Source organism: Beta vulgaris, chromosome 2 (genome assembly GCF_026745355.1).
Source record: "Beta vulgaris subsp. vulgaris cultivar EL10 chromosome 2, EL10.2, whole genome shotgun sequence".
Taxonomy (NCBI): Eukaryota; Viridiplantae; Streptophyta; class Magnoliopsida; order Caryophyllales; family Amaranthaceae; genus Beta; species Beta vulgaris.
This window is the reverse complement of record NC_079203.1, coordinates 39,964,446-39,975,782: the sequence shown is the minus strand read 5'-3', so window position 1 is coordinate 39,975,782 and position 11,337 is coordinate 39,964,446. Positions and strand designations below refer to the sequence as shown.

Sequence of the window (11,337 nt, the reverse complement as noted above, 5' to 3'; positions counted from 1 at the left end):
TTGTATACAGAAAATAACCAATGCAATTAGCACTGCCTGAACATAAAGACAAGCCAAATGAATAACACTAACAAATGACCTAATAACAAATGATATTAGTTGTCTTGAACTACTAAAATGTAACAACAAATATTTTTGAACATCTTTCGAACCTAAAAACTAAAACTATTAAAATAGTGCACCGGAATATTATGACCAAAACATAATTAATTAACAGTAAAGTGAATAAAAAAATTAAATAGAAAGTAACAAATGCAAAAATAAACATACAAATACCCCGTAAGTCCATATCCAATTTAGCATGGATGGTCATGTCTTAGATGGAGTATACATATATATTTTTATGAATAGGAATACAACTCTGTCCAGAATCCTTTGAGATTCAAGTCATGTGAAAGTGTAGGTGACCCTTAGCAGCATAATGGAGTATAAAAAGAAATAACAACTACACAGCCACGCAGGCGTTCTTGGAAAATTCTTGTACGCATACATGGAAGCTAGCCAACAAACCATGCCAAATAAATGAAAACTTAAGCAAGAAATAAATTCCGTCATTATAAGAAAAATGAAACATTTGCTTTTTTACCGTCTTTGATACTTTTTTGACCGTTAGTTTATTTTGACAGTGATACGTACAAGTAAAAATATACTTGCAAAATGTTAATGTCAAATACAATATAACATTATATGAAATATCCGGAATAGAATATAGTCAAAATTTGTGAAATTTGATCTCTAAAAAGTAAATATTTCTCTTTTTTAAGAACGGAGGAAGTATTTTAAAAACTCGTCGTGCGTTTTCTAGTAAGGGAGGAATTAGCCTTCGCTTGTATCTTCATTACTGCAATGAGGCGAAAGAAGACTCTCTATGAAGGTCCCTCCAATAGAAAATTGATCCGAAATGCCATGAACCACAATATCCTTAAAAGTACCTTCTTTCATATTGTACATCACCAATTTCTCAGCAATTGTCTCCTCATCTTTCATCATCACCAATTGTTCCTTCCCCAACATACATAGAGGCCTAAACTCTGACTCTGCAGGGTTAATGATCGTGACTTTAGTCCAAGACTCCTCGACATCATATTCTTTCATCACCCAAAAATCAATCTCACTATCCCTATTTGGAGAAAACATACAAAGGTAACCTTCGAGAGCCACAAGTTGATAAAACACGAATTCCTTACAATCAACTGAACTTGGGGGTGGCACCTCAGAAAACACCTCCTCCCCTAAATCAAATGCCGCGATAACAGACGAGAAATCTGAACTGATACTAGCTAGCCAATAGATATAGCCATCAACACAAACCCCTGAAGCATGATGACCAACAGCATGATCATAAGGAGAACTCTCAGCGCGCTTCCAATTACCATGTCTAACAGAATAAACATTAACATACATCTCAGTACAGTCAGTCTCATCCTCACTATCATCAGCCTCCTCATCAGCAAGGACAGTAACTGCGTCATGATAAGAAATGGTAACAACCTTATAATCATCGCTAACCGAATCATACCCAAGTCCATACATGGTGAAACTAGCACGAGGATCAAGAGCATAAGGCGAGCACGGCAATACCTTAGTCTCTTTAGTAGTTGGATTTGCCAATACCAACTTGTCTTCCTCATCCTTAACTAATATCAACCCATCACAAGAAGCCATGTTCCTATAAAAAGTCTCCGAATCAAAGCGATGATCATCTAAACAAAACTTGCTAGCAGAAGCGGTAATTTCCTCTGACAGGGAATCAGCATTCTTCAACTGGGTAGAATACAAGGACTCAGATTCATCAGAAAACAGTATGAGTGATTCTTCTTCTCTTGGGAGGTGTTTTGTTCGGTTGAGTTGGGTTTTGATGAAGTGAGGTTGAGAAAGAAGAGATTTCCATTTCTTCGATACGCACCGAAATCGTCCAATGGATTTCGTTGGTAGCCGGGTAAGTATGTCAACTATGATCTCTTGATGAAGATCTTTCATATGTTTTGGTGGGTTCATGAGGAATTAAGTGTAATCTGCAACATGCCACATAGCATTACCACATTTCAAACTCAGCACAGATTTTGCTCTTAGTTCATCAACTACAACAAGTTCACAATGTAAGATATTGGAAAGGTGAGGCAGATTACATAGCACATACGTATTTAATCATACAAATTCAAGCAAGAAAGGAATTTAAACATGGATGTTTATTCTACTAATTTGTAGAAACATACCTCAACTTCAGGAACATACACTTGATCAGCACAGATATTTCAAAGTCAATGCACACAGAGATGTTTGGATCAGAGAGAGGAGATGTCAGAAGTCAGATTTGATCTAGGCTCAGTCGAAGACTTTTTTTTTTTACCCCCTTTAGTTGGGCTTTTAAAGCCAAATAATCTTTTCTGGTCTTGTATCAGGGGCTTCCCCTATCCGCCCTTTTCACTACAACCCTCAAATGATGCAAATTTTATCATGGTCCTGGGACCAATATACTTCCTCCGTTTTTTTTAAGAGGCAACATTTGCCTTTTTGGTACGTGTATTAAAATAATCAAAGATTGTAACTTAAAATTAAAAGTAGTACAATTTACTATATGCTCGAGGTTCAAACTTTTTTCCTATAGAACACGCAAGTACATAAAAGAAATTACCAAGTTCAGAATTTTTGAGCCATATGGTCATTCCGACTATAACGCTCATCATGATCTCCCATGTGGGATAGCAAGTCATATCATTAGATCCTGAGACCCAAGTGTCCTTGGTCAAGATATGATTATATACTGTTGACACCCATTGAAAGTCCACTTGTGAGTGTCCCACATTGGATAAAGAGGAGAGAATAAACCACTTTATAAGATGAGGAGTTACTCCTCCTATCACCAATTGGTTTTAGGATGAAACCTCCTAGCTTGTATGTAGACTAAACTCTCCTCCTCCTTATTGGGTTACCCAGGCCCATTTTTATATAATCTAAAAATTAACATGGTATCAAAGCCCGGGTTACGGGTCTCATCTAAACTGGGTATTTGATCGCTAATGGATAAGGATTTACTTTGACAGAATGTCCAGCCCCTAAGAGGATTGCCAATTTTCATATAATCTAAAAATTAACCTATATAGTTTTATGTACTCCCTTCAATCATTTTTTATGCTTGTTTCACTACTTTGATTTTTTTATAGTATTCACATGTTCAACTATAACCCTAGTTTTTTAGGTTTACACTTCCTTTGTTTTTTTATACTCCCTCCATAATTTGTCCTATATTAATTGATATACTTTGACTTTCACACATGCCAATGTACAAGTTTAGCCATTAACATCTTTAATTGTAGAGTAGCACAAGCTATAAAAACTGATATTTTGAGAATATACATTAAGACAAATTCAACAACATCAAAGTAGATACTAACATTTATCTTTGCATTTTAGTAGAAAAATATGATCAAAGAAGGTTATATAAATAGTACACACGAGATAGAGGAAATGATTGCAATGTTTTGATTTTCACAACGATCACATATGTGTTTTCAACATCTATCAATATGCAATATATTCCAAAAGAGATAAATGTTGAAAAACTTACTTAAAAACTGTGAAAATTCTTACAATCCTATTAGATCAGAAACACAGGAGTAGTAGTTTATGATCCATACTCGAGCAAGATATCTATCTACCCTCAATGCTATGAACAAACCAAAACTGTCATATAGCTTCATCATAGCAATAAGGTGAGACAAGGCTATCCACAACAGTCATTGTAGAAAAACATCTACCCTCAAAGCCATGAACTTCAACTTCCTTTAAAGTATCATCTTCCAAATTCCATAATGCCATTATATGCTTTTCACTCAACACACCACTATGCTCCAACAACAACATTTGATCATCCCCTAAAAAACAAATAGGCCTACTCAATTGCAGGTCAGGATTACTGATCGAAAATCGACTCCAAGACTTCGCGACACCGTATTCTTCCATCTTCCACAAATCATTGACACCAAATCTATTAAAAGCCTGAATAACTAAGCACCCTCCAAGCATCTCAACATATAAGGACGATTTCTTAAAATCAATTGAACTAGGTAGTGGCATTTCGTAAAACCTTTCCTCTTTTAAATCAAATGTTGCTATCACAGGTGAAAAATCTGAAAAATCTGAATATCGACATGCTACCCAATGAAGGCATCCATTAACATAAATCCCTGAAGCTCTAGATAACTTATGATAGTATGGTGAACTCTCAGCTTTCTTCCAAGAATTATTTCTAACAGAATACACATTAACAAATCTTTCACTACACTCATTTTCACGATAATCATTACTAACAATAATGTCATGAAAAGAAATGGTAACAATCTTATAATCATCACTAAATGAATCATACCCAAATCCATAAACGCACTTAAATAATCCAGAATTGGAAGGATCAGCAGGATAATTAAGAACATCATGTGAGCTGGGTAATTCTTTAATCTTCATAGTAATTGGGTTTAACAACCACATATTGAATTTCAGATCTATAACTAAAACCAAACCATCACAAGAAGCTACACCATTAATGCCACAGTGATTAGCAAAATTGAGCTTCGTTGCGAAAGCGGTAATTTCATCGGACATGTGGTGGGTAATGTTCAATTGGGTAGTATAGAGGACGAAATTAGGAATACCAAGGAAGATGAGTGACTCTTGATTTCTTGGGAATTGTTTGGTTTGGTTGAGGTGAATTTTGATGAATTGGGGTTGGGAAAGAAGAGAATTGCATGATTTGGAAACGCAACGAAATCTTCCGACTGATTTCGCAGGTAATCGGGAACATATATCGACGATAATTTCTTGTGGAAACATGTTTCTGGGAGTTAGGGTTTTATCGGGAGGAGAAATTTGGGTAGGGTTTATGTTAGAATTTACGTTTACCTTTCACAGATAAGTTTGTTGTTTGTTACCCATTGGCCATTGCCGTAGAGCTGTCAGTTTGGTTAATGAACTACTGGTTGAATTGAAATAACTTAAATTTGAACTGAATTAAACTGAATTGGGAGTAACGGTAAAAAATGGTGAACTGCAACTGAAATAAAACTGAAGATAATTGGAAAAACTGAAAAGTTGATCGATCAACTGAACTAAACTGAATATTTAACTAGATCAACTGATTCAAACTGAAACTGAACTGAAATCGAAACTGAACTGAATGGAACTGAAACTGATTTAAACTGAAATTGTTCTAAACTAATTTTTAACTGTATCGAACCGAATTTACATATTATCTAAATTCATGATAGTATTCCAATTCACGAATTTTATGGTGATAGTATTAGTATTCTCACATGTAAACTTATGATGATATTATATTATTAATAATGTAATATATAAAATTATGACATTATAGCTATATTTCGAGATAAAATGATATTTTCAAATCCATCTCACTTTTTCTTTATTTCAATGAAAATTTGAATTAGATTCACAATCTTATACAGATAAAATATTGATCGGTAATAAAAAAGATGTTAAAGAGTATTTTTGAAAAAGTAAAGAACATCTAAGGAGATATAAAGGGATTTGAGAGTGTGAATATTTACTCCCAAAGTGTACATTTCATAAGAACAACAAAACATGATCTCCCTGCAGCATCTGGCAAAACATTTTCTTGCTTATCATGTTTAGAGTCTGCAGGATCTGAAAATTGGACTTGAAAATTATAGTAAGATTGAACTCTCGGATTGCAGCCTGAGTTGAATATGTTGGCAGCTGCAAGCTAGCTAGTTCTAATGTTTACATTTCAGTTAGAATTCAGATGCCAACAACTGCAAGTTATGCAACTGACCTGCTCCCCTGTAACTCCTTTGCTCATCAAGGAATCTTGAGTCGTATTTCTTTCTGGCGAAAGTGAAGATAAATAGTTCTTCTGTAACCTTGGATCCCACTCTTCGAACTTCGTACACTGTCACTCTTAAGGCACCCCACCTTCATGCACAAATGCCATCGTTAATCGTGATTCTCCAAGGACACGGTCGGTTGGTAAGTCTCTCTCTCCTCCGATCGATACTTCCATGACCAGTTGCACCACCCGGCATCATAGGTCTTAGTGTCTTACCATTTACTTGCCAGGCCCATAAAGGCAGGCCATGGATGGGGAGTCCCCTCCAGCCCTGTGGTTGTTATGGCTGTGCTACGTTTATGGATGCTACTTATGATCATTTACACTTAGTGAGGAGGATAGCAAAGCTGCAACTCAGAATCAAAGTTATCAGAAGAACTGCCGCCATCACAACCAGCATATTGATGTGTCTGATATATGTGGTATTCCCCAGAATTATATGGCCAGTGGCAGGCGCATCTCGTAGAATTTAGTGATCTCGCTTTGACAAGTTTACTCATGGGCATCTGAAGTTTTTTTTTACTCTTAATTATGTAGAATGATAATCATGCTACTTGAAGTGTTTGTTTACACTTCTACAAGAAACATAATTATTGAGATTTGAGAGCATATTATGCAGCAGTTATTAACTTTAATTGAGCATATATTTCACACATAAAAGACATGGAATCAGCCTTACTGTAGAGAAAGACGTGAGGATGTTAACACTGTCAAAGCTTCAATTAACAGAAATAATAGGTAATTGAAGTAACAAACTTGTATATTGAACAGAATTAATATGGTACATTAGAGCAACACAGGTAATCCAATGCAGACTACCCCTAACTTCTACTTTCTTTTATCCTATGTTTTATACACAAAAGGAAAAGAAACCAATATCTTCACCAACAGATAGACAACAACATCCTGTACATTTTGAGTGTGCTACCAGAAGATATCATCCACTCCTGCTGGTGCAGATGGATACTGGTCTTCCTCGAATTCTTCCTCCATCTCCAACTCTGGTTCCTGAAACTCAGGTGACTCTACAGCAGCAAGGTTCTTTAGATCCATAACAGAAAGTTCATCTAAATGCCTGACAACCAAATCCGCAGCTCCAAGCTCATATACAGGATGCTTGCTAGCAACAGCAACACACTTCATCCGGGCATCATGGGATGCTTCTACAGTCAGGTTTGAGTTCCCGAATACAATGCACCTCTCTGGTATAAATTTCAGAAGTTGTGCTGCATATATGAACATCTCAGGATCAGGCTTACCCCTATGAACATCCTCGGCCGCTACAATCACGCTAAATACCCCTTCGATCCCAATATCCCTTATTGCAGCCTCCAATGTTTTTCTCGGGCGGGTAGAGACAAGTGCCATGGGAATCTCATACGCTATGAGAACATCCACGAATTCCCGAGACCCAGATCTCAATCGATAGATATCACCTTGCAATCTTTGATATATCTCCTCTTTCCTGGAAGCCAACCTTCGCAATTCAGATGGGTCTCTAGACCAGCAAAGGACTTCAGAAATAGCTTGCTCAATTTTCATCCCTTCTACCCTCTTAAGAAGGAAAGTTGGGGGGGCTGGCCTTCCTTCCTCTTGAGAAAGAGCTAACCAAGCCTGCTTATCAAGATCAGGATTATCATCAATTATAACCCCTTCCCACTCAAATATAGCACCTAGCCACCCACAACCCATCCTCTCCATCCGAAGCAAAGGGTTGTGAAGAGATGGATTATCAGCCTTATTATTTGGAGGCCATACGCCTGGTCTTGAATCGGTTTCAGTGTCATATCTATAGTTCCAAGTGCGCGGTAATCGATCCTTTTCTTTATATGAGTAAGCCTCCTTCAAATCCATAGCAAGAGCTTTAATGGAACCCCTTAATCCCATATCTATCCTCACAACTCTCTTCTTGCATAAGCATTGATTCAAAGCAATCTTTCTACCTATAAATGAGGCCACCGGAAACCGGCAACTCTCGACAGATTTTCGCCTGTAACTGGCATCCCCCATAACCCAACTGCCATATAATGGCCTATAGCCTATAAGAGATGTAGTTGCAATTGCCTCAACCATCTTCACCACTTGACAACTTACTTGATCAAACTACAAACTCCTCTATTCTTTACTCACCCTTATCAAGATAAGCCAAACCAAACCAGTAATAGCAATCAAATTATCACCAATTAAACCCACTTTAGCCAAGAATTCAATTATTGACCAGTAAACCTAAACAATTCATACACAAGAAACAAATCCCATATGCTAGTTATTCCAATTCCAAACAAATAGAAGCTCAAATACAACCCTAATTACAAATTTATCAAAGACCCAGAAAACCCTTTAACTTCATTTATCTCAATACCCCAAAACCAGATTATGGGTACCTCAAATTCTTCAAATTTATGAAACCCTTAACAATATCTACAGCAACAAACATAAAAATCATCCAAAAACCAAATCTTGAAAACTTTTATTAATAAAAAGCTATATAATATTTACAAAGATGATAAGAGTAACAGAAAGGAACCTGTTATTGCTGCCAATTTGGAAGAAGATATGAGAATTCTTGAGATAGAAACAAAGAGATTCTTTCTCAAATATAAAGGCAGGATTTTTTTAATCATTAATATATTTTCCAAAAAAAAAAAAAGTTGAATATTGAAATGGATATTTGTGGTTTACAAAAGCACAGTCTTTTTTGATTAATTGCTTAGAATTATTATTACGTCACCTAACAGTTGGACCGCAGACTTAGGGTTTGATTATGGACACGTGTTTTATTATTGAGCTTTTACTTTTGCTTCTAAATGACTAATTGCTTTACCCTCAAGACTCTAGTTAGTAATTAATTCAAGTAAGATTATTTTTCATATAATTGAGCAATTAAAGAAAAATATCTTTGCCAACTTTATCTGGGATAAAACGAATCCAGATAATTGCCGACTTGCGGTAGGCTGTGATTCTTTCTTGGAAATGACTTTGGAGAATTTTGGGTGAAATTTTATGCAAATAAAAACAAATCAATGGTTTGAGGCTGCTTTGATTCTTGATTTGTCATTTATTGGGAAGTTTTTAAAGTTGTGCATGAGTGAGAATAAATTGTTTTGTAAGGATATGCATTGATTTATGAGGGGCGATTTGTCAGGTCTATATGCATTTTTTTAGAATTTTAATTTCGTGAGGATGAAGGATTTACACTGATTCTTACCTCATGTAGAACCAAGAACTAAAACATAGCAATATTACACCATAAGTTGGGATGTAACACCCAAAATTCACTTTTTTTTCTAAAAAAAACTCAAATGACATAAAATAAATGACAAAATGATATCAGATTTTTGTAGTTATTTATATAGTCCATGTCACTTTTGTTGGAGCATACGTCTGTAGGAATATAAATGAACATATAGCGGAATTTCAGGAAACAAATTTTCTAACATCTATCACAAGATCACATGCATAACATACAAATGAATCACATTATAAAGAAAAGAATATACAACATTTGTAGCGTGTTTTCCACAGGATTGCAAGCACCAGAGATCAAAGAACAGCAATTGATGTCCCTCTACTTAGTCCACGAGCACCAATTGAATTCCCACGTTTGCTAGAACGGAAGAGCATGAATAGATTTCTTGTCAACCCTAATATAGTAGTTTGATTCTACTTTTAGAATCTAATTAGGTCAAGTCTCAATGTATCAAGTATACATCCATATAATCAATTAGACATTTCTATGTCTCCATAGTCCATGGAAATGCACTATCAATTAATTATACACCAGTCTATTAAATAAATCACTTATGTCCAATTTCATGATTTAGACTAAGGACTTCAAATAAATTATGATTTCTGTTCACTTTATGGGTTCCATTATCAAAATGTTTTCGATAATCCTATTTGAAAACACACATTATTTGGACATTTTATTTAATACTAAACCAAACAATTATATAAGAAACGATTTTTTATTGATAAACATCCAAAGCATAATAAATGTTTTTACAATTGTAAACACGAAGTAAACAACCTAAAACCATTCTCCCATATGCTTAAGCCCCATGGAGCTAAATGACACTCATGCTTAGGTTGAGCAAGCGGTTTAGTTAGAGTATCTGCTACATTATCTTCAGTATGAACCTTGCTTGCTTTCACATCCTCACTTCCAACGATTTCTCGAATAAGATGGAATTTCCGGAGCACATGTTTAGACCTTTGATGCGATCTAGGTTTCTTAGACTAAGCAATTGCACCATTGTTGTCACAATACAACTCAATGCCATTCTCAATGTTGGGAACTACACCAAGCTCACTAATGAACTTTTTGATCCAAACAGCTTCCTTTGCTGCATCTGCTGCTCCAATATACTCAGCCTCTGTTATAGAATCTGCGATGGTACTCTGCTTAGAGCTTTTCCAGCTCACAGCTCCTCCGTTGAGACAAAATATGAAACCAGATTGAGATCGAAAATCATCTTTGTCGCTCTAGAAGCTTGCATTGGTGTATCTAGTAAAAACCAACTCATCAAATCCACCATAAGCCAAAAAATTATCATTAGTCCTTCGCAAGTACTTAAGGATGTTTTTCGCTGCAATCAAGTGCGCATCTCCTGGATTTGACTGGTATCTACTACCTATACTCAAAGCATATGCAACATCTAGTCGAGTGCATATCATGGCATACATAATGGATCCTACTGCAGAAGCATAAGGAACATTACTCATACACTTGACCTCATAAGGGCTCGAAGGACACTAAGTCTTGCCATGTGCAATGCCACGTTGCATGGGAATGAAACCTCTTCTGGAGTTTTTCAGCTTGAATCTGGCAAGAACCTTATCAATATAAGTTTCTTGACTAAGCCAATTAGCCTTTTCGATCTATCTCTATAGATCTTTATTCCCAATATGTACTCTGCCTCTCCTTAGTCTTTCATAGAGAAACAATTTTTAAGCCATTCCTTGACTGACTCAAGCATAGTTTTATCATTTCCTATGGGAAGTATGTCATCCACATACAAGACCAGAAAAGTAATACCACTCCTACTTAACTTCTTGTATACACAAGATTCCTCTTCATTTCTAAGAAAGTCAAATTTCTTGACTGCCTCATCAAATCCGTGGTTCCAACTCCTTGATGCTTGCTTTAGTCCATAAATGGACTTCTTAAGCTTGCATACCCTCCCTGGATTTTCTAGATCTTCAAAACCTTGAGGTTGTGTCATGTACACATCCTCTTTCAAGAACCCATTCAAGAAAGCGATTTTGAAATCCATCTACCATATTTCATAGTCATGAAAGGCAACAATCGCAAGGATTATCCTAATGGACTTCAGCATGGCTACTGGTGAGAAGGTTTCATCAGAGTCAATACCATGAATTTGCTTGAAACCTTTCGCAACCAACCTTGCTTTGAAAACACTAATGTTTCCATCCTTGTCTGTTTTCAACTTGAAAATTCATTTGCATCCAAT

At 36.0% G+C, this 11,337-nt stretch overlaps 3 protein-coding genes across 3 annotated transcripts; all 3 read right to left on the bottom strand.

Annotated features, from left to right (window-relative positions):
* Positions 1-554: 554 nt before the first annotated feature.
* LOC104886531 (F-box/kelch-repeat protein At3g06240) lies at positions 555-3,229 on the bottom strand. The gene is made up of 2 exons (XM_048639055.2): positions 2,217-3,229; positions 555-2,015 (listed from the first exon to the last, which is right to left on the bottom strand). The coding sequence occupies exon 2, from the start codon at positions 1,996-1,998 to the stop codon at positions 817-819; it is 1,182 nt and encodes a 393-aa protein (XP_048495012.1). The 5' UTR covers positions 1,999-2,015; positions 2,217-3,229; the 3' UTR covers positions 555-816.
* A 231-nt stretch (positions 3,230-3,460) lies between these two features.
* Positions 3,461-4,912, bottom strand: LOC104886532 (F-box/kelch-repeat protein At3g06240). The gene has a single exon (XM_010670978.4). The coding sequence runs from the start codon at positions 4,828-4,830 to the stop codon at positions 3,688-3,690; it is 1,143 nt and encodes a 380-aa protein (XP_010669280.1). The 5' UTR covers positions 4,831-4,912; the 3' UTR covers positions 3,461-3,687.
* A 1,693-nt stretch (positions 4,913-6,605) lies between these two features.
* LOC104886529 (hypothetical protein) lies at positions 6,606-8,467 on the bottom strand. The gene has a single exon (XM_010670976.4). The coding sequence runs from the start codon at positions 7,934-7,936 to the stop codon at positions 6,788-6,790; it is 1,149 nt and encodes a 382-aa protein (XP_010669278.1). The 5' UTR covers positions 7,937-8,467; the 3' UTR covers positions 6,606-6,787.
* Positions 8,468-11,337: the final 2,870 nt, after the last annotated feature.